Source organism: Pollicipes pollicipes, unplaced genomic scaffold (assembly GCF_011947565.3).
Source record: "Pollicipes pollicipes isolate AB1234 unplaced genomic scaffold, Ppol_2.1 Scaffold_4219;HRSCAF=4965_pilon_pilon_pilon, whole genome shotgun sequence".
Taxonomy (NCBI): Eukaryota; Metazoa; Arthropoda; class Thecostraca; order Pollicipedomorpha; family Pollicipedidae; genus Pollicipes; species Pollicipes pollicipes.
In genome coordinates this window covers 6,807,295-6,834,794 of record NW_023596448.1, presented here as the reverse complement: position 1 = coordinate 6,834,794, position 27,500 = coordinate 6,807,295, and the positions used below count along the sequence as shown (strand labels likewise).

The following is a 27,500-nucleotide window of genomic DNA, read 5'->3' as shown; positions in this document are numbered from 1 at the left end:
GAGTACGGCGACGGTCACTTGTCCAACACGGCGGGTTACTACTCGCCCAGTATGACGGCGTCACTGGACCAACACGGCGGCGTCACTTGTCCACACGGCGGCACCCTGTCCACACGGCGGCGTCACTTGTCCCACGGCGGCGTCACACTTGTCCACACGGCGGCGTCACTCGTCCGTCGCGGCGGCGTCGCTCGCCCGTACGGCGTCACTTATCCAACACGGCGACGTCACTTGTCCAACACGGCGGCGTCACTTGTCCAACACGGCGGTGTTACTCGCCCAGTATGACGGCGTCGCTTGACAACACGGCGGCGTCACTTGTCCAACACGGCGGTGTTACTCCGCCCAGTACGGCGGCGTTACTTGTCCGTCTGCGCCACTCGTCTGTCCTCGGAAGTTGAGCGTCATTTGGCATTGTCCTGGCACCAAGCATGACGCCGGCAAGTGCTACCACTACGGGCGTTTTGTGAGGTGAAGTTGAGATCATATCGCTTGCGAGCTGGAGATGAATACTTATAACTCAAGGCGATAACCGGTCGGGCATTGTGCATGCTAATGTATTACCATGTTTTATTTATGGTGGCATTCTTAGGCCATGACTACCTAGACATAGTTCTCAGAATGTGAGGGCATATTTGCATTCATTATGCTTCTAAACACTCTATCTCCTTCGGTATGTCATGTTGAAGGCCTATCAGTGCATCAATCTTGGGTATCGAGAAGGATGATTCTCCTTAAGGCATAAAAGCACTATTACACCCGCAGGCATGTACGTGATAACACTGGCAATAGGACAAATCGCATCTGACGGATACGCTGGGAACGCGAATGCATGCCTGATGACTTGTGCCGAGAACGTGGAGGCCGAAGTGTGTCTGTCCTGCGTTCTGACCTTGGATGAGAGCTTATCCCTACTTCAGAGCTCACGGGTCGCTATCGCCACAAACAGCATATGGTATGCTGTTCAACACAGCCACATATACCGCCGACAGCACTTCCGTGTATTTCAACCAATCACTGGCATTGAGTGAAACGTTAAGTTTTGTGAAAGCTTGAGTGTGCGGCTGCGTCGTACCACGTATGAAACGCACAGAATGCGAATTGAAGCATTCGTGAAATACGTTAGCGGCATTAATGACACGAAAGAGGTATGTCAATTACACAAACAACATTAAGAGTTGCAGTGAGTAGGAAGACACACGGAAGAACTGCTGTCAATATGCAGTGCTCGGTGGAAAAGCGTTGGAAAATAACCCACGAGCCACGCCATCGATATCCTGCCCGCTAACCAAATCGTTATTCTTTCATCCAGCGAGTGCTTTACGGCATACGTATCTCAAACGGCGCCTAGCTCAAGGTGATCGCTTTAAAACGGCTGTTGCAAGTTGCCTACATCTTATCGTCTACAATAAACAACAGACTGGAGAATGTAATAGTGTCAAAAACACGCTTTTAACTATCTGCTTATGGTTTCCTCCAATGACCTCGAAAACAAGCGAGTACCACATCATTTCTACCATATTCCGCTGACGTCGGAACTGGCTCGCATCACTAGGCACCTTCCCGTAACCACTAATTTCTGTCTAACGAGCCGGTCCCTTTGATATGCATCCTGCTTCTTTCTCCACCAGCACCAGTTTGTGCCAAAGTTGCCGAAGTTTACTGATCTGTTTGTATAATAGATGGGGGCTTGCAAAACCGGGAGCCACGAGTTCAAATTGTTGTTGATCAGCTGGAGACCAACAATGATGCAATCACGTACTAAAGTGAGCCCACGGTGCTTATCGCAAGGGCCATCTGTAGCTTTCAGAAGGTGATCCACCGCTCAGATGTGCGGTGATGTGTGCTCCGCCACTGCCCCCATCAACACAACTACTGATGTGTAGCGATCCGGGCAGCACGTTCCTAAAACTGATCGTGAGTTTCAGTCCAAAGTAAATGATCTTTCTATATCGGTCACGTGACCTTCAAAGCCGGCCACTTCCATCCTCTGAAGCGCACAAGGTGCCTGTGCCGTCCGAACCAATGCCACAATCTGCATAGTCTGTACATAATGTTCGTTAGCCATTGGCGATTGCTTCTTAATCTTGTTGTCACAGTGATTTCTGTTACACAGCACGACGTTGACCAGCCCGGGGTCACTACCGACTTACATGCCAGCTCTGACATCTGGTGATTTTTTAAGTGGCGTAAAATAACCCTCAGCGGTCTATGGTCGTGCTCAGTGTTCCCCCTATCACAGGCATGTGCGGTCTGACCACCTTCGCCATGTCGACCTGCATTTTCGCCGAGCTCGACGAGTTACCTTTAATGCCCCCCAAGACCTTCAAGAGACAACCCCATGTGACCTTCAGCGACCTCCATACCTCCCAGCGGACCACCGTGAACTTCCTTCAGAATGCACCTTTCCCGGTTGAGCCCATTCCGTCACGTAACATTAACCCTTAATGACCAACAACGACCTTCATTGATAACCTAATGTCGGTTGGCAGCAGCAGCGGCCAAATCGGTCTTCACACGTAGTAATCACTGACCTTTAGTGATCGTCAGCGACCAGCAGTGACGCGCAGTAAGCTCTCAAGACCCACCTCCGGTTCGGGCCTCTCTCGGCGGCGCTTATGCTCGTGTCCGGCCTCTTCGGCCGAGCCGGCAGGTCAAGGTCGAGCGGTGGCAGGTCAGCCGTGTCGTAGTCCTCGTAGAACTGCTCGAACGGATCGGGCGTGACCTCGCCGATGTTGCCCTCCGGCTCCGCCGGCAGCACGGTCGGCTCCTTGGTCGGCGGGAACGTGATCGACTGGACCTCTTTAGCCACGATCTGTGGACAGGGGTGGGAATGCCACGGCTGCGGGACGCTGACTGCGGTGTAGGTTTGTGCTGTGGAACTTCTGACGTATCTTAAACGTCTAGCTCGAAATCCAGCTCCAGCGGGTACGAACTAGGCTTGTGGGTGTGCTTACGACCTGCTGTTACCAACATCACCCTCGGACGACTAGCCAGGCCTAAAAGGTCGAGCGTTGTCCATAATTGAAGTTAACGAATTAATTGAACACCACAATTGCGATCGGCCAGCAACGAGCTCTTTTGAGAAATTAACGCACAGCCAAATGCGGAAGAACAACATATAACATAACCAATGTCTTATCGTTGGCTGACCTTCTTCCATTACACCCATAGACGCTACTCCTTCGCAAAACCCACCCCATAATGACACCCCTCTCGCCCACCCCTGCGATGACGCCCCTCCCAACCGTCCCCATGATGACGCCCTCACCCGCCCCCTTGGTGACGCCCTTGCCACCGGTGCCTGCAACCCAACTGCGGCACGGACCTTGCACTTGACGTTCCTGGGGAAGTCACAGGAGTCGGTCTGCCTGTTGAAGAGCAGGCCGGACGGGCAGGTGAAGCTGTGCGGCACGATGCCAAGGGGGCCGCCGGCCAGACACCAGAAGTACTTGTTACACTCCTCCGGGTGGGCGAAGAAGCCCTCCCGCTTGCAGTTGAAGCCTGCCGGGGCGTAAGGCACGGCTCGGTCAAATCAAGACCGAGAAATGCTGTGGGTGGCGTCCGACGAGATTATTCTGACCCAGCGGCGGCATATCTGACGTGGGGTGTGTTTAATATTATTCCTATCATGCAGCAATAATTGAGACGATTTTAGGACGAAAGTGACTTTCACGGTTGCTGGTTTCGTGGGTATGCCCGTCGTTAAGAGCAAGGAAACACAAACCATCTGCCCGGGCGTCTTGCCCGGCTAATGTATTGACGCCATGGCCACGACTGTTTTGCGTCATGACGTCACAAGCTACCGTTCGGCGAGCCAATGGCAGCGCTAGAAACGCAGTGCGTTCGTCACCTGCTCCGGGGTCCGGCGTCGCCGGCGGGGGAGGCGTCGGTCCCTTCGCTTGCTTCGGCAGGTCCCTACAACGACAGGGTACTCAGGTCAGTCTACGGACACTTCAGCAGGTCACTGTGCACCTCACGCGAAGAAGAAAAAACTCGCGGGCTGACTTCACCAAAATGCTATCGTTCATGCCGTGCGTCAGGTTTGGCTGCATGTCTGTCGTGCGTGACAAGTATCATGTTTGGCATCATGAGTGACAAATGTTCGTGACCCTGGAACAACCACTAAGCACAAAAACATACATCGGCATGCAAAGATTTGACCAATGCCACACACGGACACTGGTACTAAAATCGCAAACGGAGACCCAATAGGAACTTGCTGGTGGCTTGAGTTAAAACAGCACGTGTTGGACTGTAAAAAAGATAGCATTGCAATTGCCCACCATCAGGACGTCCTACACGCGTTGGTCTTCTGTGTTCAATGCTCAAACTTCTGAACAAGGCAACCGTGACATTTAATATGTGTGGTCGGACTGTGAGCTTCCTCCAAAACCATGCGATGCTTTTGGATGAGAATGCTTTGAATCTTCATTTGTGACTTAAGGGGTTTCATTCCTAAGCGCCATGCCTAAGAAGTCAGGTGATTCCCTGCAGCCAGATGACTGTGTCAGAAGAATTCAGATGCCCCGGTGCCACTGCGTCCGTATGGAAGTCAGATGCCCCGGTCCCACTGCGTCCGTACGGAAGTCAGATGCCCCGGGCCCACTGCGTCCGTATGGAAGCCACGTGCCCCGGTCCCACTGCGTCCCTATGGAGGTCAGATGCCCCGGGCCCACTGCGTCCATACACTTGGGTTTACGTCCGCAGAAGGACAACGCAGAGCAATCACTGGCGACGGGGGAAGTCTATGCGCATCCGGCCATGCCCTTCCTAATTCCGATCACTCGCTGTCGAAGACCACCATCAATAAGAAAACATTTACGGATGGGGTCGGGAAAAACATGAAGCTAAGCGCATTTGGCGGAATGTTAAAGTCGTATGTTCGCTGTTATAATGCTAAGTTAACAGCACAATATACTCGTGCATCGAATCGCTGACCACTGAACCATTACAAAAAGACCGAGGTGTTTCCTGAAGGAACGGAGACCAAGTAACGAGTACTTTTCTGTCAAGATTGCAGCTTCACTGATATAATATTTTAAAAAAGCACTCTTAATCAACCTACCGGACTTATATGTAGGCGTTAATAGTCAGCGCATAAGCCAAGTAGCAATCAAAACCAGCTTTAATTGCCGCCAGTGAAATTCGGGCCCTTTTGATCCGGATTGTACGGGTGGATACGCGGGAGTGCTTACCCTGGAGCCGGGGCTAGGAACGCCTCCTTAGCCGCCTCGATGAGGGGGTACGGCTTGCCAGAGCAGCGGCCGCGGAAGTCGTCGTTGTCGATCGACCAGAACATGATGCCGCCCAGACGGTTGTCACGCACATATTCTGCCTGAGGACGACCAAGGGTGTGGTGTCGGAACAGGTGGGGATGGAACCTGTTGTCAGGATGATTATCTTACACGTGTTTTCTGTGGGACGCCAAAGATGGTCAGATAGGCAGGGAAAGAACATGGTGCTGCCGAGATGACTATGTTCCGTCAGTGGAACGTACGAGGCTCAAGATGGGATGCCAAAAGATGGTATTTTTCAGTACCTTCAGCCAGAAAAATCACTTAGGTCGGCCAAGCAAGGAGACTCAAGTTTGAAATAGGTTCGACGACACCAAAACGGTATCTCTCATGCCAACTCCTTTTTTGGGTAGTGGACTTATTAGCTTACCAAAGTTTACTAATAGCTCAACATCACACCCGATAACAGCCCTTTTAACAGTGAGCATAGCACTGGACCTCATGCCTTGCCACACTTCAAACCCACTGCTGACATCGTTCATTATTAAAACAAACGTCTTACTTTTTATGGCTAATTCGCCACCCATCCGTGGATTTACATCCTTTTTGTGTTGAATTAGTCATTGCAGTATTGTAGTTACCTCACTTTTCTCGATAGATAAGTCACCGCACCAGCGACTCACCTTCTTCCTGGCGATGAACTCGTCGTCGTAGCCAACCCACTGCTTGCCGCTGGTGGCGTACGGGCCCATGGCGTCGGGGTAGGGCCGGAACACCTTCCACTCATCCACCGCCACGTGCTCACAGATCTGCACAACCACCAGACGCCAGCGTTATTCATTTGTGTATGCGTGCGCTCCATACCGCACAGGTCCGCTGCTCGTCTCAGCGTCAACGCACTTCGGGTACAATTTGAAATACGTGTGGGGGTGGGGGGGGGGGGGGGACATGCGGCAGCATTGTGCAGCGCGTAAAACAATCCACAATTCCATCCGACGAAAGGGCGGAGGTAGAATAATCCGGTGAACTGGACGACACAGCCTGGGTGGTGGGTTCTGGATAAACGCGGCGGGCCATGTCTGACAGGTGCTCTGCGCCTGAAGTCACTCATGCAAACCATGCGGAGTATTTGTTATATCTCGATTTCCCTTTTTCTCCCAGGAATAAGGCCATTACAACTGTCTCATCTACGGGAATATTTGTTTCTTTAAATATCGTGGATAGTTAAATAACGCGTGGTGATTTGTCATAATTTCTATCAAAGCGCTCCTTTATAGGACTTGTCGACTACGCATGCATGCTACGATTAAGTTTATAGGACTATCATCTGTCTGACATGAGCTTGTTCGGCGTTTGTCAGTAGACGCAGTGCGCAGGAATGAACGTTAATGCCGAACACACAAACATACACAAATGCTGTTAAAAAAAAAGTGAAATGAAAAACGACAATATCGTCAACACATTACCCATCGTAATGCATACACGCAAGAGAATACGTGCCACGTTTTGTTCTTCGGTCATGCATGGCTCGGTGCGACTCAGGGACACTGGCAGTGAAACAAAGCTTTTCCACCACAGTCTTAGCCACATGTTTATAGCGCATGTAAGCCAGCCCTCCGCGGCCAGAGGGATGGCCGCGCTCAGAGCACTTGGGACGCTCCCCACCTGCCGCAGTGCCTCACCTCGTAGAAGCTGAGGTAGCCGTCCTCCTTGGTGCTCTTGCCCTTGGTGCCGGCCTTCTCGGCGGCCGCCTGCAGACCGCTGAAGTTCTCGTCCAGCAGGGTGTAGGACCTGCCGTAGGTGGGGATGCCCACCACAAGCTTGCGCCGATCGGCCCCCGACTTCAGGTAGAACCGCACCGTGTAGTCCTGAGAACGGATGTCTGCTTAGCACCCTGATACCCGCATACGCATGCCACGGAACGCAGTCCTGCGCGTGCTTGGTGATGTGATGTGGAAGTATGCAAGAGAAGATACGATTAGTTCTTGCCGACGCGGGGTCGTTTTTATCGAACGGCCTACGCGGCGTAAAGGTCACTGCTTGCCGGACATCCTGCCGGTTGATCTGATCAGAATAAAAACAGCTGACCACTGGCAGAATACAGAAGTGATCGCAATCTCTGAAGTTTATTACGGAGAACATAGGGTTGAGCTAGTATTATGTTCCGGTTTTGGAGTTGTCCGTAAAGCTAGAATAAAGTATAGGCCAAGATAAAACGTGTTTAGTATTAGAACTCCTGTGCAGGTTTCAACGACACTGTGAGTGTCAGTCAGAGTGCCAGCGAATAATTTCTGACACGTCATTAGCTGGAGTTTCGTATTTCCCCTTCGACCATGTAAGCTCGGAATGGCTATTTGCGATCTACTTACGGACGGCGCTCCATACCTTCGGCGCAATAAAAAGGCTGTTACGATAAGCCGCAACAACGTACGCATTCGATTGCCTTTTATTTGCGATTCCCCGACACTACAGGCTGTAATGTAACCGTAAAATCGGCTATGTAGAATGCAACACAAGAATCAGGTCTTCAAGGCTCACCACTGGTTCAGGCTCGGATTTCCTTTCACCAGCAATGCGTGAAACGCGGCGGCGCCACTGACCGCTGGCAGTGTGCCTCACTCCGGATTCTCAGATGAGCACACTCACCACGTTCAGCTCGCTGCGGTAGTCGAACTCGGAGGTGCCCGGGGCGGCCAAGAGTGGTGCGTGGTGATCCGTCAGAGCCTCGGTCGAGGCGTGGTAGTCGTACGCCAGGATGTTGAAGAAGTCCACCACACTGGAGCACAGAATGGCGTTGCAGTGAAGTGCTTAGAAAACAATAGCGCATGATTAAGGCAATAACAAGGACGGGCGAAGTTGCGCTCAAATGCAGGTGTTACCATGTCGAAGTTAACAACAGCTAAGTGGCCCACTGGGCTGCGTGTTTTACCAAAGATGAGCATGCTTTCATGACATTCTTGCAACAATCTCGACCCGATGTCGATTAAATAAGACGCAGCGAGAACATCAAGTCGCGGCTTGCTTTTCCGTTTGGTAGACGCAGTCTCGAATGAGCCAGACACCGCAAGCTTTTAATAATTCATTAAAACCTTTGTAAAAGAAACGGCTCGATAAATATGCACACTTGTCTGGAACCCACACATCATCACCGGCATGACATCATCGCTGGAGCAGGGCCATGCAGTCGTGGATTTTGTGGAATTATTTTCGGTCCGAAGATTACAAGGGAATTTCCAAAAGATCGCAACATATGGCATGCACGATAAACGAGGACATAAGCGAATTCGCGGTCCAAATTTCAGCAGAAGTGCCCGTCAAGATTATCACGTTTGCAACGAGAAGTCATTCAGATTTCAGGTCTGGGGAAGAGAAGCCCTGGCCGTTTGGGCATTTTACGTCACCATCATCGTTTGCGTCACTCAGTCAGTGCTTATCCCTTGTGGAATCGGCCAATCCCGGGCCCGATTCACACCGCAAACGCCAAATGCCCGATTCGCCCGACATGCGAACGCCAACCGGGAGTTATGCCTATTGCCAACACTCGAAGAAGCGTTGGCCACTAGCTCTCGCTAGCACCAGCTCTCTCCAGCATAGGCTTCATTGATAAGCTTAGCTTACGTGTATTTATCTGCAATGAATTACAACCATTTGCGTTTTAAACGCACGCTGGCGCAATGTCGATCATACTTTCTCCGTGTGCCCAAGTCGACCTTCACGGCATGGTTCATTGCGGCAGGGATGAGTAAGACGTAACCGCAAAGATGACTTGTGAGTTGCGTTTCCAACCGCGTGCGGAACCGCAGAGAATCCGGGGCGTAGTTCGGTGTGAGGTGTGGAGAGAACGTCAAGTCAGTACGTTGACTGGCTCTATTTTCTGAAGGCGGAGGCGGTGGCTCGCCCCGTAGTAAGAGCCACTGAGTCAGCCACCACCTGTCTGTATCCGGCCCTGCCAGCAGCCGCTCCGTGCTGGATCAGCTTAGGCCGCCAGTCATAATCCCAGCGGCATTTATAATTGAAAATTCCTCAGGGGAATCTTTGCAACCAGCTGAGAAGGAAGAGCAGCTGCGAAGACGAAAGATTCCTGCCCATGTGTAGTGTCCTTTGTTCGCGATGGTGGCGGCATGGTCTGTTGCAACGAGGCGCGGTGTCACTGATGCGCTAACAAGAAAACTGCTTGCGCAATTAGCTGGTCTTTTCCCTCAGCAGACCACTCATGATCAGATAACCAGACGTCGGAGGACGTGTCAGCATTTTTGGGTGACACGCAGACGTTGAGCACGACCGAGAGACAGGAGAGACTTCCCATTCAGATGGGCTCCCACGCGTTGATACCACCCCGCGGCCAGCGCGTCACGCATGCGTGCCGGTCCTGCTCAGAGGCGCGTGGTAATTCGCACCGAGGAAGAGTCACGAACACTCACGCTTGGGAAGATCACATGTCGCTAAAATTACTCAACACGACATTTATGGAAAAGTGTGAGCAAAAAAAAGTGATGGTGCACTACTGGAAGCATAGCGGGACAACCCATAGCCAGGCGGTCATTTTTTGTGACACCAGATGACACCAGATGAATCACCGGAGGTCATCATGAGGATGAGACCAGAGTGGAATCACAGATGGTAATTTTAAACGATTGGGGCCTGCTAAAGGATTTCTTTATCTCTGGTTTCTCCAAAACACAGATTCTGATTTCATGAAGTACAGATTTTCTAGTTCAAGGCATCACAATCATGAAAAGTTCGCCGCTCCGACGCCATGTCCTCCGTCGTGAGGCTAGTAATTATGAGTCAGAGCTTTAATGCCTGCAGTTAGCGACCTTCAATATACCATGAGGTACTACTGGTTTAGTGACGCTTCAAGAAACAATGGAAAACACACAAAACACTGTCAATGCCCGCAGATTCAAGCTGTACATCACATCACATCATCACATCACCACAGGTGAGATAAAGCGATCGAAGGGAAGTGAAGTGAACCAAGTGAAGTGTGGTCACTCGTGGTCATCAGCGTCGTGTAATGAGCGTCTTGATGCGTCGTGTATTCACAATGCACACAATGTTTGATGTCGTCGTTAACCAGTCCACATGGTATGATGAGAGCAGATAACTGTCAGCATAAGAACTCTTGTCGAAAAAACCCGGGCTCAAGCCTGTCCTGCTTATATCAGCCATGGGTTCTGTCGTAGTCAAGGTTCTCCCATGCAGTCACCTCCTAATGGACCAATGGAAATAGCAAAAAACTTTGCAGAATCGCCTATGGATGCAAAGTGAAGCCTCCTGGCAAGACGAGCCGTAAGAAATAACTTGGAAGAGATGCCCTCAATATTCCATACTTTTGGCTTAAAGACAATTCTTTGTCGGTAGACCCAGTCCTTTTTAAAGCTTGCAGACTGCAAGATTAGCACTCGTGTATGAGAGAAATCACGTCTGAAAACCTGAGGCGCTAGCACACGCTGTCACAAGATACCACCGCAAGAATAGATGACGCTCACGCGTCCGGACAACATGCTCCGCGGAACAGCTTGGTGCAGCCTGCTGTTCCTAGCATGCCGCTCACGAAATCATGCCCATGATGATAAAAGTAAGATTACCGCGATGGAACACTGCAGCGCACTAGGCGTCCTCAAAACTACACGTCGTTGTCACCAGAAGACAGGTAAGCATTTGCTAGGAGACATTTCCCAACAGCACACTGGCGATGTTGCCTACTGACGCTCCCTCCCCCTCCCCTCCCCCTCTCCATTCCTTAGCCCTCCTCCCCAGAAAATGGAAAACCCTGAGTTCACTAACGCGTTGAGTCGAGGCACGTCAAAGCCCTTCTCGATGTTGGAGATACCGGCAGGCACGGCCACGGTCAGCAGCAGCGCGGGACGATTCGTCTGCAGGGACTCGGCCTCGAACGCCGTCCGCAGCTCCTGCAGCCGCAGGCCGAGGGTCAGCCGCCGGGCGGGGGTCAGCCACCGTATGTCAGCGGCTACAGGCCGGGGTTCAGCCGCCGCAGGCCGAGGGTCAGCCACCGGGCGGGGGTCAGCCACCGTATGTCAGCGGCTACAGGCCGGGGGTCAGCCGCCGGGGCCAGCCGCCGCAGGCCAAGGGTCAGCCGCCGGGCGGGGGTCAGCTGGCGGGGTCAGCCGCTGCAGACCGACGTTCAGCCACCGCCCGTTCACCGTTATCATTCTACATTGAATACAGTTCAAACTGGCCAAAAATGCATTGCGTATTTTGATGTGCAATGTATACTGCGTGCGATGAGGAGAGTGCTGCTATGACATGAAATGATGTTATATGCGCGTTGCATATGCACATACAAAGGCGGATATTGAAATGGTATGCATGGACACAGACAGAACCGAAAGCCGCGAACTGGTGGTCAAAGCCGCCGCTGATGTTGTTGACGATCATGTCAACGGCCCCTGACTTCGCCCAGTGGTCGCCTGCCGCGATCGCGGCCTGCGGCAGGCCTGCCGGCGGGCACTAACCTCGCAGAGGGTGGCATAGTTCTCCTTGTCGGTGAAGTCGCTGCCGGCCCGTGACCCCGGGTACTCCCAGTCCAGGTCCAGACCGTCGAAGTTGTACTGACGCAAGTAGCGAATCACACTCAGTGTGAACCTGCGGGGATGACAGAGATGGTGGTGTCACGTGCTGGCAAGTGCACTGAATGATGTGCAAATTGTTCAGTGCGAGATACGTGACGCTGTGGTATGGCGCTTTAGGGATGGAGCTTCCTGTCGGTCACGAACACGTTCCACAAAACGATTGCTTGTTCCTGCGCCTGCGCAAAGGAAAGCGTTTTAAATTAATACGTCGCCTCCGACAGATAGCTGATTCAAAAGCAGTGCAATATCAGTGCAGCGCAGTGCTGAACAGGCGAAATAAATGACGTTTCGTCTCGTCCTGAACCATGGAGACGCGCTGCCGGCTCTGCTGCATGCATTGCGCTGTGGTTCCACCGTCTCGACTGCGTAAACGAATCGACTGACATCCAATTTGCGCTTCAGCAGACCGGCAGTAAAAACAAAGCAGCGTCGTTCGCTAGGATCACGAGGTCAGCTCGGCTGTTTTCTCCGCATGACAGCACAAACACGAACGGGGCCCGTTCGGCCTTGGTTGAACGCGGAACAGCGCGCGCGGTCGGGTCTCCTGAGCTCGCTGTGCAACAATGCAGAAGGTCTTTAGTCATACGTGCAGGCCATCTCGCGGTTTCACTCGTGTGCGACGTTTGACAAAGCCTTTGTGGGCTGAATTGAAACGCATGGTCGTTTAACGTTCTGGATTCCGATCAGGTACAAAAGTTACGAATGTATTAGGCACACTGCACTTACGTATGGCGTTTGCTTTGACGCTCTTTGTCGCAGGCTGCTGCACAACAACAACAAAAACACGTGGAATCGCGTGGCGCTAAAAGAGCATTACTTCCATTATTGCGGCGGTCACAATGTCGGCTCACACTCGGCTCACATTCACAGCTCACGGGTGCGTACTCACACAACAACGACCATCCGCTCCCCACATTGCATGGAATGTGCCCAATGACTGGTCCATAGAGCTCACCACAGTCTAACCGAGGTCACGATGGGTCATTGCCAAACACCTGAGAGGCCACACCGACCGAGAGGTCCCACGACACCCGGACGGGGACGCCCCTGAGCACCGGCAGTGTCCGGGGTGCGGAGAACCCTGCATCGCCCCGCGGGTCACGACCCTTTCCCATCGCCCCGCACACGGCAGCAATGAGGAGCAATGCTCTTCACGTGCGCCGTTGCCGTAGTTCCGCGTGGTGGGACGCCTTCACAGCGGGCAGCACGTCCGTGCTCGTAAAGCAAATAGTACGGGTATAATGGGAGTAATAAAACTCATGTTAGGACGCGGATGTAAGTATGGTGTGCGGCGTGATTTGCACGTATGATTTGCGCGCACATGGTTTTGTTTGACGACTGAAATGTTTGGGTTTGGCATTTCAGCATGTTTCCCATTGTTAACCCTGAATGTAAGCATGAAATTACAAAGCAAGGACATAGATTGCTTCCTCATGGCGCCTGTGAGTTGAGTACGCCTGTTCAGAATCTCACTGCCATTTTGGCTCATGTGGATGGAATGGCAGTGTTCCACACTACGATCACACATGTTTCTGAGTGAAATTCACATCAACCGTATGCTTTTTTACTGAAGAGCGATATAGCACGCATGCAGCAAAAAAAGAAGCCACTAGACACTTGCAAGTAGACTTTTGCGCCAACGACCTGGCGCATTAAATCCTAATGTCGGCGACCCTGACGACCCGAAGACCTCGAGGACATTCCAGTGGCAATAAAATGACGCGTTGGCCGCCATGTCCATGACCTTGAGGGCCCGGACTGTCCCGATGGATGTCAAAACGCACTCGCCCGACAACTGTGTTACTAAACCAAACGTCAGTCCTTCACCAGGCGTACTATCGGACCAAACTGCCCCGCGGATTTGAAGGCCACAGGGTTTCCTGTTTGGGAAGGCCGTGCCATGCCAGGAGATCCCCGCTTCACACCGTTTTCCTCCCGACGAACAATGCCGCCAATAACGCCAGGGTCGTCTGCACTGACACTGCCACAGCCACGGTGTGGTGAATGCTGATATATAACAAGATGTTTAAACTAGATTGAGACGATTGGGGCGCGACGCCTCAGCGTGCGCTGGTGCACCTGTTGTGAGGTTTGAGCACAGGTACAAGACAACTGAGGGAGAGATTACTACACGTGCACGTGGTAGTGAGAAAGAAGGAGTACAGTAGGCATAAGAGCACGGGTGAAACGTAAGCAAGATATCACAATCGTTGTTCACCGAGACTGCATGGGATGGGACGTGGCGTCTCGGATGTAACTTAGCATATCTTTACATGACATGTAACATAACATAGCACACTTCATGGATGGAACAGTTGCTCATTCTATCGTCTCTGTCTCATTAATTAGTAAACACACACTAACCTTCCTAGGCGAGGAAGATTGTTAGAACAACCACTCCATCCGTAATACTATTGCCTCGTCTCAATCTGTCCGTAAAACGACAGCATCCTTCGGCAGGGCGTCCCAAGCCCGGCAAGCAGACGAACTGCGCGGTTGGTGCGAGCTTCCTATCTGACTCACGTGCTTCTGTAGTCAGGGTCGGCGACCATCTCGGAGAACCTGCCCGAGCCCTCATTCCATCCTCCAAGCGCCAGCAGCGTGCGCAGGCCCTTGTTGTACTGCTTCAGGCCGTTGAAGCGCGCGTATCCTCCTGTGGGAGCGGGGTCAGGTAAGGTCACGTCCGCTGGGTCCGGCTCTGAGAGCGCAGGTCACGGAGGATCACGTTTGCCAAGTCTTGCTCCCTTGCTTCTAAATTGAGACTTCAAGCCTCATCATCATCTCTGTTCAGTGAACAGGGACTGGTGATGAAGTGATGACTGGCAGTGGCGTGGTTTTGCAAAATGAGTTGGGGGAGCTGAACTGTGAAAAAACTCAACCCACTAAGAGATACGTCAACGTCAGAGTACGCGAACTGAAACGAAACCTCACCCCTGATCACTGGCATCCATCGTGATGCAATAACTGCGAATGTTAGCCATAAATGGCATTGAACTCAGCTAATAGTCTTTAACCTTGTCTGCACTTCCTTTGATATTTAGCCAATCGTTGCATAAATGCTGCGTTCTCAAGATAACACGGCCCTTTAACCTACGCTTTTAAACAACACACGTTTAACTCCGCAACACCTCCGCAACCAGAAATGTTTGTCACGCCACAGTGAGTTCGTCACGGCCTGATCATTGCTGCAACATTGCTCGGTAATCAGCGCGCCCCTGGTCGACGCTGTGCCAGCGATTTCCCACCGTTTCAATGCTCAACAGAAGCGCACGCCTGTGTCTCGTTTGTTCTGCATATGAATCCACTGAGGCTGCTTTTGCAACCTTCCGTCGGTCAGAGATTACCCCGTCACGCAACGGCAGTTCACCGCTTCCCTGCCCCCCCCCCCCCACCCCCTCCCCCTCCACTCTCCCTTCGGTGTATAATCCCGTGGTGAGGACCAGCCCGCCACCTGTTAACCCCGGGGTGAGGAGCAGCCCATCACCTGCTAACCAGACCACCGGCCCGCCACCCTGTACAGCATATCATGTTTGCGCGACGGCCTCGCCGTTTTTGCCGGCCGCCGGGACGGTTCAGCCTGATTGGTCGTCACGCCCGACAGCAGCTGACCGTGGCCGTCGCCCAGCCAACGGCCCGCGCACGCGCACAACCGCGCCCGTCACGCCGAGCGCGTGACGGTCGCGCGCGAGCCGGTCGCGCGCTTTGATCGCGACCAGCGCCCGCGGCGGCCGGGTCGTCTGTGCAATCGCCACCGCGGCGAGGTGGCCGTGGTGGTCACGGGGAGGGGGGGGGGGGGGGGGGCGGGCTGGTCAGAAGCGGCCGTCGACGCGTCCGGCCGACCCCGCCCGCGCCGGCTCGACCTCCCCCTGAGCGTGTCCGGCGGCTTGGCCCGGTCTCGGACCGATTGGGCCACCATATCGCAGCGTGCGTCACAATAGGACACGGCCGAACGTAGGCTAGACTGACCGCGGCATTGTTTGAGGTGGGCGTGGGTTCTCACGTGGGGTGTGTGCCGACATGCTCTCTCGAGTGCGTTGCAGGCTGGGCGCTAGGGCGTTGCGTGCATTGTACTACTGCGGGGGCATTTGTGGGCGGCATGGGCTGCGTCCAGTTACAGTGAGGTATGGCATTGATCAGGCCGCATACAATGAACGGTTAGCTAGATATGTTCCATTGCCCAATGTGGCTCCAGGCAACTTCTGGACGCCAGTCAGCTGACGCCAGGTCATTAATGCATATCGTCCCAACAAAGGACGTGCCAGAAGCAGCACAGTACAGCTCCCTCAAGTCTTTACTTCCATGCCGTCGGTTCCAATCGTCAGATCCCGTCGCCAAGTCCATGCTATGACCGCATTACAGTGCAGAAGGACAGGGAGGCGACAACGAAAGTGCGGAACACGATCCGAGCCGTGAACTCAACATTTTTGTGACTTATTCCGATGAATTCACCCATAGAAATCATTTGCTGGACATCACTTGGATCCGTCCGCGTTGCCATGTCTCCATAGCCGGTCCGAACCACAGACTTATGTTTACCAGCCCGCCAGACAAGCAGCGTCGATGGATCTGCATCGTGCCATGCACCGCTCTAACACGACCGCTTGTGGACACGTCTCGGGGAAAACTGGGAAACACGAACACGCTTCACATGGCTCGGACCCACGACCACCAGCCGCCTTGGTCGGGTCCAGAGCCTGTCCACGGACGCATCAAGCTGGTCTTCGACACGAAGACCGGTTGATGAAGAAGATGACGACGAAGACTTCGGCATCCCGTGATCTGAGCGTTCTCATCGCTCGCGCGTCCCGTCTCACCTTTCTCGATGTCCTGGTACTTGTCGAACGGCTGCAGCTGGAAGTCGTCGTCGAACCCGCCGAAGGCGTACACCAGGTGCGTGCACAGGTAGGGGTTGATGTTGGCCGGTACATACTTGGCCAGGCCCAGACGGTACACCGACCAGTTGGCGTAGTAGCACACTACTCGTTTTCGCGTCTTCTTGATGGCCGCGTCTGAAAAAGTAAAACAAACCGGGCGCGGGTTAGAGATTCCGCTGTGAAAGTGTATTGATTACCGCAGCATTCCTGCTTGATAATGATCCACAGGCTCAGTGCCGTGCACCAACTCGACAGTGCCTTTTTTGGGGAGCTGGAGGCCGCAGTAATTAACACACATACGCAGCACTTTGTGCAGCAGCTGCCGGACACAAACACGAGGCGCTGCGTGAAACCTCACAACAGTCCACCTGATAACTGGACACCGATGACGTCTGCCGTTAAATCGATGGCACCGCCACGCGGCTGAACACTTGACACACCTTGACGCGTCACGTCGGAGTTTATGACGTCGGAATCTGACCGCATCCGCTAGGTGAAGCGTGTTTTTGCGTGCTGATCGCCTGTTTTCGCTCCGTACAAGGAAAACGCCTGCCATCGGCTGCCTTGAGGGACACCAGGACGTGCTCATGCGCCAGCCGGTTTCAAACCAGCTGCTGGCATGGCTCAACTGACTGCACGCGCCGCCTCACTGCCTGTTCAGCATCACATCCGCCACGTGATTTTCCCAAGTAAGCCACTTTCGAAAGAAAGTATCCCGCACCAAGACCAAGTTCGCTTTATGGCAAAAGCCGGCAGTTGGACGCGGATGACTTTCAGGCGTAGGTATACCAGTCCCCTCCCCCACTACCTGTTGTGCGGCAAAACTGTGCGAGCCCCACTCCACAGGCACGAACTACCAGGGTTCTGAGGCCCATTCTGGGTACGCGACCCTGGTTTGTAAAGGCGCTTTTGAGTCATTAACATACTGTTACAAAATTAGGGTCATGACCTCGGCTTTGTTCAAATAGTTTTTCATTTTCTCCTGTCCTTGAGATACCATCTCATGAAAAACAGGATTAAATGTTTTTTTTGCATGGTTTTTTGGTCCGAAAAAGGTTTAAAAAGAATCGCAGTTAGCCGTTAATTGAATTAAGCGCGAGCCCAGCCAGTGGATCTTGGTGAGAAATCGGGAGCGTTCGGCTCTGACAACTAGACCCACGTCTCAGCCTGCCGCTGGCAGCGGCCTGGGAGACCGCTCCCCAGCTGGATCCCGGGGAGCGCCGGAGGAGCGGTCGGTCTGTAACGGTTGTGAAACTGCTCCCCGGCATGACCCGGCATATGGCCGGTCTGTGACGGCTGTCAGCCTGCCCCCGACATGACCCCCGACATTGGCCGCTCTGTGACAGTGTGAAACTGCTCCCAGCGTAACCCCGGCAAATGGCCGGTTTGTGGTGACCGCCGGCCGCCACCTGACCCTGAGGCCGCCGCCGCCCGGTGGGACGGCTCCCACGGGAGGGGGAGCCTGGCGACTGACCACGCCCGGTACCACGTGACAAGGTCCCACCCGGTCACTGGGGCACACCCGGTCACTGGGGCACACCCCGTCACTGGGGCACACCCGGTCACTGAGGCACACCCGGCCACAGAGGCACGCCCGGTCACTGGGGCACGCCCGGCCACTGGGGCACACCCGGTCACTGGGGCACACCCGGTCACTGAGGCACACACGGTCACTGAGGCACACCCGGTCACTGGGACATGCCTGGTCACAGGGACACGCCCGGTCACTGAGGCACACCCGGTCATTGGGGCACGCCCGGTCACTGAGGCACACCCGGTCACTGAGGCACACCTGGTCACTGGGGCACGCCCGGTCACTGAGGCACACCTGGCCACTGGGGCACGCCCGGTCACTGGGGCACGCCCGGTCAATGAGGCACACCCGGCCACAGAGGCACGGCGAGTGCATCCGGTATTATTGCAGCCACATAAATGGGAAAAGTTGATATTGTATATATATACATACATTGCATCGTATTGTATATAAACATATATAGATATACACATAATCTACACAAATTGAACAAATCTCTCAGGACTCGAAGCTATCTCTCAGTGAAACAATGACAGTGCACGAATATACTAGCCCGTATCAAACGCATGAAACGCATCGAACCAAAACACACGTCCAAAATTGATTCCTTTTTTAATTATTGACATTTTGTGGTGGCAAAATGAGTTATCCTGGTCATGATTTAAATCCACACTTGGTGTAACCTGAACTAGGTGCGACCTAAATTGTTATCATGCCCTTGAACCACATTCAAGACAGCATAACTAGCCATGCCATACGCCGGGAGCAAATCAATTGCCTTGACCAATGGGTGAGGTCGATTCTGGTGATCAAATGACTGGCAGGGAATGCATTGACAGTTAGGCTAGCGCAGACAACGTGTCGCAATTTGCCATGTAAGGAAACGCGCGGTGCGTTTCTAGGTCTTGATTCCCATACACAGCTTTGGTTTATTCAATAAAAGCTTGTTTGTGGCGACATATTTTTTAATAGTTTAACGGTCGACAGCTTCCGGGCTTACTATAAATGATTTCATGCTATTAAGTTTTCTGAAATAGCAGTCCAAAACACCCAATATTGATTAGGCATATATCTCATCGCGTGCGCATGCAACGTTGAATGTTTTTAACGCGGATAACTCGCTGAATGTAACGGGGGAAAACCTGTACCTTTTCAGAACCACAGACGGTATGTGAATTCCCGTCTCAAACAATGCTCTACATCCGCACACCCTCACGCGGCGGATAAAGGACAGTCTACAGCATGTCTTTCGAATGATTAACGATTTTCAGTTGATTTGGGCGAGGACTCATAGATAAAAAGCGATTATAATTTGTAAACTCACTGGACGGTTGGCCTGATAACGGATATTTTGCTGCTTCGCTCACTGAGTCAGCACGGCTTCAATCGGGCCAGCAATGACCGATGATTCGTCTCAGCAGGAAATAAGTTCGGAGATGGGTTCAAAACACAACCCACATGTATCTCCAGCAACCTTCCCGAAGCAATCTCTGCATTCATTGTAGCTTAATCTCATTTAATTCAAAGAGCTAACCGTTATATGGGGAAATAAAGGCTACGTTATAAGTAAGCAAAACTTGTCCGTCATATTAAGAGCCGTCCTCTGGGATAAGCCATACCAGCTTATAAATGTTATTATTTTCCATGCACGAACCGGTCACATCATTTCGTATTGCCTAGTATTGCACAGTAGACATCTACCTGATGACCCTCACGACCCATTAACCTACATGATGGCCTATATGATGGATCTGGTAATATCTGCAGCCACAAACGGCGCCACCGGCCGACAATTGGGGTTGTAGGTGCAGAGTACAGATGAGCAGTGGTAGGGTATAGATGGGCTATCACGACCATGCAACACCATTAGTGTAATGCGAATATCATGGTTATTTGAGACGCGACCCCGGCACATCCCCTCCACAGGTGGCGCCGTCCGTGCTTTCGGCCCCCAACCTAGTGACCACGTGACCAAATGCAACATGCCCAAACAGAGCTTGGAATCGCATGAAATAATCCCGGTTACTGCCTTCATCCGCCAGATCTTCGCCTGCATTCCGACACGGCTTGCGAGGCTGACAGACAGACTGGTTTGTGGCGCGCCAAGTTTGTTGCGCGCGCCACTCGCGCCCCTGCACCTCCAGGCGCTGTCACTCACTCTCACCTGTGGTGGTGGAGGCCAGGATCAGGCAGAAGGCCAGAACCGCCCACAGTGGGGGGACCTGCGGACAGAGCGGTTTGTTAGGCACCGTCGGCTGACAGCGGTCACATCTCAGGCAAAGTCGGCCGGCAGCGGTCACATCTCAGGCACCGTCGGCTGGCAGCGGTCACATCTTAGGCACCGTCGGCTGACAGCGGTCACATCTTAGGCACCGTCGGCCGGCAGCGGTCACATCTTAGGCACCGTCGGCCGGCAGCGGTCACATCTTAGGCACCGTCGGCCGGCAGCGGTCACATCTTGGGCACCGTCGGCCGGCAGCGGTCACATCTTAGGCACCGTCGGCCGGCAGCGGTCACATCTCAGGCACCGTCGGCCGGCAGCGGTCACACCGGGCGACAGCGAAGGCTGCGTGTGGTGCCCAGGCGGCACGATCCCGTGACTGATAATAATTTAGATCCCGCGATTTAGCATAAATCCCAGGGTCAAGGCGTTTGAGAAAAACACGCACTAACCAACTGGATTTGTATCAAAAGAGCATCACCTGCTTATCAATGCATTACAAGCACCATGTGAAGCAGTTACTTCACATGGCAAGCCTGCAGATGGGAAGATGGTAGACGACGCCTTCGCATGGCGGGATAATCGCGGTGCCTGACTAAAACTGATGTTGGAGACCAACTCAGCTCCTGGTAGCTGGAGAAAAGTATTGTAACGGAAGCTGATACCGGGTGTGTAAATGCAATGACGTTAGTGTTATGACTTGCGAATGGCATGGTTCCCATGGTTGGCAAAGTTGAAGAGCACAAGTTATCTCCAGCACGATTTTAAATCATGTTGCCTAAAACAGCACAGAAATTGAGTCTCCAGAGAAGTGATTCAGGCGTGAACAATGCGTGATTGAGTGATTCACATGTGATTTATACGTCATAATGATTTTGGTGATTCATAACTTCTTCCGGCGAGGGCCAAACACAGACCTGTAACAAATTCACTTTATCACCGCTGCAAGGATGAGAAAAGTGACAGAAATGTCTTATGCGGTGTGTATCATGTGTCTATGTGATGATACATGTTCATCACTGTCATATGGCTCCAAAACCCGAGCACAAAAGATAGCCGCTGGTCAACAAAAGTGTGGGTAATATGTGGTTCCGATCAGGAACGTCAAAATCTCAGTCTTGAGGATATGGGATATTGATTATTGGACATGCCCAGGAGCAGCATGATGCGCAACTATGTTCTTGAACAGTCTACTAATATTTCAAATATTGCATTTAGTACAAGTGGAGTTGCCTAATTTCTAATTTCTGATAGCGTAACAGTGTAGAGCGGTTGAGCTATTTAGGAAATAACGGTTTCGTTGCACATTTGGAAATATATAGTGTTTTTACACGCATAAATGCATTCCCGCAAATAACCCTCATAGTTGTGTTCTAAGCGAGAAGCGGATCCTGGGATTACGAATTTGGCAAATTCCAGGATCCCGGGATTGACAAAACTACCGGGATTGGCATATTTTGGTGAAAATTTGAGCCTTGGTGGTGCGGAGTTACTTTGAATCGCATTGTTGGAGAGAAGGTGGTGGACACCCCATCATCACATGTTACAATCTGAGCTGGAAGCAAAAAATAAATGCCGATAAACAGTCCGGTGGCGAATAAATCCTACCATAGCCGCTTTGGCCTCTGAGGTCAATCAAAAGAGCCAGACCGCACTTCATGCTTTGTTGTCATTGGGGCTTTATGACACACCCAGCTGCTGAACCTATATGGCGTCGCCTGCCTCTCACCCCAGCAGAAAGAGCCGGTACCGCGGAAACCCAACCGCGTTCCACTGGTTTTTCAATACTTGATGCCATCGGCTATTAAACTTGAGTACGTAACTCCCTGGCGCACAGAAAGACATGCTCCCAACCACATAGGCGCAATATCGCGCTTCAGTTCGGTTTCTCAACCAAAAAGGTTTCGTAAGCCGATCTAAGGCCGAACAAGAACATTATAGGCTACTAATCTCTCACCTGGAAAGCAAAAATGTTTCACCAGAAGTTACCTGATTCCCGTTCACTATCACTCTTAATTATTGTCGTACCCAGTTGCCCAGCCAATGGACCAAAACCGTTGTGAAAATGCACGAAAAGCCGTGCAGACTTCCGTCAACGTTGTAGCCAATGACTGCTTATCGTGATAAACCAGCGCAATCGTCTATTAACAAATCAGCGCGCTAGCAAGAATGAGTGGTGATGCAATCCAACTTTACACGGCAAGCTAGTGACGAATACAGCTATCAGCCGCCTGTTTATTACATGCTAGGCGAGCTTTAAGCCAAGCCCCAGACCCAGGCTGCTGTTGCACAAGCATGTGGCACGCTCTCAGTTCGAAGTTGACAGTTGGGTCAACTTACGGAATCACGTTGCAGTTGCCGAGCTTGTCAGCTGTTTAGAGCTCAGTCGAGCGCTCGCAATACAGACAAAGCGCATCGAAATTGCTTTCGATGTCTTTTCTACACGCGTGAGCTCGCGGTTTATTTCAGCTATTGCAACGTCTGTGGCGGATGCCTGTTGTTCTGTCGAGTGACGCCAACACAGCCAATGCATTGACTTAATCACACGACTTAAAAAAAGAGCTGGACAGTCGTGAGGGAGGCAAACTCCTCACAGACTGAACCAATGAGCGAACCAGCCATTAAGTATCCCGCTGTGTCACTGCAGGCAAAGGCAAATCCAAGGAAAGATTTGCAATGTTCTATTCATAAAGGTGTCGGGCTCCATGTTTTTAAAAGGGATCAGGTCGTTCCACAGCAGCTTATATTATTAGTAGGTGTTTCCCTAGAACAAACTGGGGAAATTCATATTACGTAAAAAACGAATCTTCGAAGTCAATGAAATAAAAAACCGAGTCATTGCAATCCTTCCGCCTTGTTTTCCTCCGTATAGCTGGGAATGAAGAGTTGCATGGCAACAGTAGCCCGACACCGCATGCGCCTGCCATGAAACACAATGAGTGCCCGGAACATGTTGCTCTTATGAATTGTTCTGAATATGCTACAGTCCGTATTGAGACAAAGTTGTAATTTACCACTGTTGTCCTTTTCTCTACGATGACCAGTTAGCGAAGCCTTGAAGCAGCAAAGCACAAACGAAGACCTTCAAAACCAACAATGACTCCATTTGCGGTCTGTCGCTTGCCTCCCTTTCTCCACAGCGCCACAATTTTTCTCTCTGCCGCATCGTTTGCAGTCATTATTCGGACGTCTACAGAACTTTTGGCTGAATGTTGTGACGTCGCAGCGTCCTTGAGCGTCACACGGCGTCTCGCTCCGCTCCGTCCTGCGAAACGCTTCTCGGCACAATGGTGGCTCCCTTCCGGCGCAGCGGCGCTCCCGAGCTAATTCGGTCGGCCCTCGGCCCGGATTAGACTGGTCACCGCACTGCTGACCTCTCGACCTCCAGGCGCGCCCAGGGGCGACGCCGCAGGAGCGCTCCTCGCGCGGTTTACTGCGCGGCACGTGAGACGGCGCTGCTGGATAATTGCGACGCCTTGCTAGCGCTGGGAAGTTGGATTTGTTTCGGGGTGCGGGGGTGTTGCTGAATGGCTGCGTGTTTGCGGAGCGTTTGCCTTGTAAATCAACTACAAGGGCAGCGCAGTTAGTCTTTAACTAACATGACAGTTAATTCGTTAACTAACTTTTACAGAGTGGGCAAAAATTCACATGAACGCAGTATAACATAGTTTGCTAATTAATGCATTTTTGCCATTCATTCACATACCAGGCATTCATTCTCTGTGGTTGGCATCATTTTTCTAATCTTTGATGAAATTCTGGAAAACTTGTGCTTGGGGAAACCTTAGCCACTTGTGCATGTGCCAACATTTCTGTTAATTTTAACGCGAATGTTACGTAAGTATACCATACGATCTAAAGAGCAACATCGCAACATAAGAGCAACATAGCGGCCCCAGAGGCTGCACCCGTAGGTTCAATAGAAAGCTTGCCACATTAAGTTTAGAATGCAATTAACATGGAGAGCATAAGTACGCACGTACGATATAACATACGTGGATAGCATAATCTCGGTTCAGTTTTCGACTTCGACCATCACGCTGTAATACGTCCGGCACCACGTTGTGGTAGATGTGCTACCATACCTAGATGGACACTTAAGCTTAGCAAACTGAGCACCATTCTACAAACTGACGCCTAGAGAAGATTATTTTCAGAATCCGGGTGAGAAGTGACGCCCCGTAGAGCGGATGAGAAGCACTGCGCAAGATATTCAGAAGTGAGGCAAAATCCGCCAGCAAGGGACGACGCACGGATGCGGACCCAGCGGTGCATGCATGTCCCATCTTGCTGCTCCCAGCCACATAACACCTTGCTGGCACCTTGCTTTACGATCATTACTGGATTTCCCATGCCTCGCAATCATTACTGGATTCCCATGCCTGCGTTTTGTTCGGAGGAGCACGACGCCCTCCATTACAGCGGCGTCTCCCTCCTCGCCTCAGCCCGACGGTGACCTCGCGGAAGCAGCAAACACTTCGCGCAAAGGCCAGGTGTATGCATAATTGGCGCAGACGCGGCCGGCCTGCCGGCGCGGCGGCCAGCGCCGGAAGCGGGCTGCACTTTCTCCGGATCAAACGGCGGCCCACCGACTTTAATCCCGTGCAGGTGGTCTGTTTGTTTGCGTTTTTTGTCTGCCAATCCGTTGGAATGTGCGATATGATCAGAGACCTGCGCGCTGCGTGCCGCTTCGGAAGCTCATAGAAGACCTTGCCGCAGATGGAGATCTGCGCTCACGCGCTGCTAGCGCTATTTGCGGAGAGGCCTTGCTGCACGTGCACGTACTGGGAACGCTGGGAGATTGATGAAACGTCCTGGAGCGTTAACCAGCTATATTTAGCGAACGAAAAGTTGTGAGTTGAGATGAGGAGCTCTGTGTGCGTTGCCAGTGCATCAAAGGCAACATATCCCAATAGACTGTGTGTAATTCATGACGCAGTCAGAAGATGTAGTGTCATCTTCAGGTGCGTCAGGTGCGGTAATGACATTTTTAAATCCGCACGGGGGCATGCATCTTCAGGCCATACTGTATCTCGCACGTCAGTAGAAACTGTCGAACTATTCGTGATCGTGCACGGAAGAGAGCCTTGCAGAAACTGAAAAACGTCAGTTTTTGTGGTTTTACCTTGTCAATGTGTTTACCTGCGCAATGACTGAACGTGTTGTAGATTTCAAGGAGTGTTGGTACAAAACAAGTCCATTACTTTTGGCCGATATGACTGCTTGGCCTTGCTGAGATACATTTGGGGGCGGAGAACTGCCGTTCCTCCCTTTCGTGTTGAGACTTATTGTGTTCAAAGCACACGAAGCGTATAACAATCGATAATGCAGAACGACACGCTAAGAACACGCTCGTCTTTGACTAAAGCGCGAATATCCTCATTAGTAACCCCTGACCACATATGGGCGCCTGTTCTCCAGCAGAATGGCTACTGGTCTCCTTCTCTGCTCACCTCGCTGGACACCTGCCATAGCTGGACCTGAGTCCAGTCAAATTCGGGCGGTGCACCGTTGCGCGGGCAGGCCTCTTAAGAGGTGGCAATCCGCCCCGCAGCTGCCCCGTGTCGAAAATGACAATTATTCTAATGAGGCGAGGTGGAGGTCGACTCGTTCCCACGCTCACATCTGGAGCACTCCCCCCCCCCCCCCGGGGGAGATGACGATGATGATGCTCAGATGTGAGGGGGGCGGGGGGGGGGGGGGCTGCGCCACCTCTGACTCCGAAGGCCGACGCTTTGCCGGTGCAGCGGGAGGAGGCGTGGGTGGCTGGGGTGGCTGATGTTGTAAGCGGCTTTTGAACTGGGCCACGCGTATTATTTGCTGAGTGGTGCTGGGATCAGGCTCCTTACTCGACCGTGGCTTGTTGCGTGAGTACGGGCACCCCACCACTTACGTAGTCCAGCCGAAGGGATAATATTGCCAAGGCCTGGCGGTCCATCACCTCTTGCCAAGGTTAACATGTCATGCAGGACCATGGCACGGCCGTCCGTGCTGAAAGTTCACCGTGCTTATTGGGGAAATCCGAGCCCCGGGCGAGACCTGGACCACCGCGATAGCGCGCCTCGAGGTCGCCGCGTCCGCCGCCCGCAGTGGCACGAGACCGACGTGATATCCTCGAGATCACACGGACAACAGCACCGATAACTTCTGACACCAGCTTCCTGGATGCGCTCTATGTGTTCGCAACTGTTGCGGCCTTGGTTAAGATATTTCTGATCGCGTGCTCATGTTTATCACGCGGCCCGATGGGTTCACGATATTGTCTGAAACTTGTTAAGCCGACAAGCAAGCATGGGTAATTGTCCTCGAAGACTGCGGCTGAACACGGCTTCCGCTTCTCCCTTCCTGCTACCCGTCCGGGGAATGCATGCACGCATAGCTGCGTCGAAGGAACAAGTCCAAAGTTTTTACGGGGGGGGGGGGGGGGGCGGGCTCAGGGGCAACTCTATCCACTCCATTCCTTTAACACAATGGACGTGAAGGCAAGTTTCTCTTAACGTCGAGAACCGTTGAGTCCTTCGCACTACCTACTTCACCAAGGTATGCACGGGCTGAAGGCTCTGGAGAACGGAGACCAGCTGAAGCTGACCGCCGAGCACGAACGTCGGCCTGAGGTCGGCTTGAGGTCAGCTGGAAAAACACAGGCGCCGCCGCCATCCGTTGAGAAAGCCAGCCGTGGGCGGCGCATTTTTCCATTTCCGAGGACGCTGCACACAGCCGCAGCCGGCGCCAGTTGGCCGCTCTTTAGCGGGTCATGTTTGTCTGCTGGCAGCGGTGTTTCAGGCCGGCCGCGGTCAGCCCGCGTCTCAGGCTGCCCGGCCAGAGCTGTCGCCGCTGACGTGTTTGTCGGTGCGAAAGTGTGGCGAACCGCGCAGAAGAACTGCTCACAGGCCGCAGTGGTGGAGAGAGGCCTTCGATTTGCGGGGCAGAGCTGTTGGTGGCGGATGCTGGTGGGCTTGTTCTGTCTTTAATGGGCCCGCAAACCGGACTGCAATCATTCAGAAAACTGGAGGTCAACGTGACGTCACAGCCCTGTGA

At 52.6% G+C, this 27,500-nt stretch overlaps 1 protein-coding gene across 1 annotated transcript in view; it reads right to left on the bottom strand.

Moving 5' to 3' along the window:
* Positions 1-38: 38 nt before the first annotated feature.
* The window catches only part of LOC119095734 (chitinase-3-like protein 1), a 37,320-nt gene continuing 9,858 nt past the window's right edge, over positions 39-27,500 (bottom strand). Inside the window, exons 2-14 of the mRNA XM_037218587.1 lie at positions 20,406-20,463; positions 16,648-16,842; positions 14,357-14,486; positions 11,717-11,846; positions 11,028-11,152; positions 7,884-8,013; positions 6,920-7,105; positions 5,921-6,046; positions 5,199-5,338; positions 3,854-3,918; positions 3,329-3,504; positions 2,589-2,815; positions 39-105 (exon numbers count right to left, since the gene is read on the bottom strand). Of these exons, the coding sequence (XP_037074482.1) occupies positions 39-105; positions 2,589-2,815; positions 3,329-3,504; positions 3,854-3,918; positions 5,199-5,338; positions 5,921-6,046; positions 6,920-7,105; positions 7,884-8,013; positions 11,028-11,152; positions 11,717-11,846; positions 14,357-14,486; positions 16,648-16,842; positions 20,406-20,463 (1,755 nt within the window). The remainder of the gene's footprint in view (positions 106-2,588; positions 2,816-3,328; positions 3,505-3,853; positions 3,919-5,198; positions 5,339-5,920; positions 6,047-6,919; positions 7,106-7,883; positions 8,014-11,027; positions 11,153-11,716; positions 11,847-14,356; positions 14,487-16,647; positions 16,843-20,405; positions 20,464-27,500) is intronic.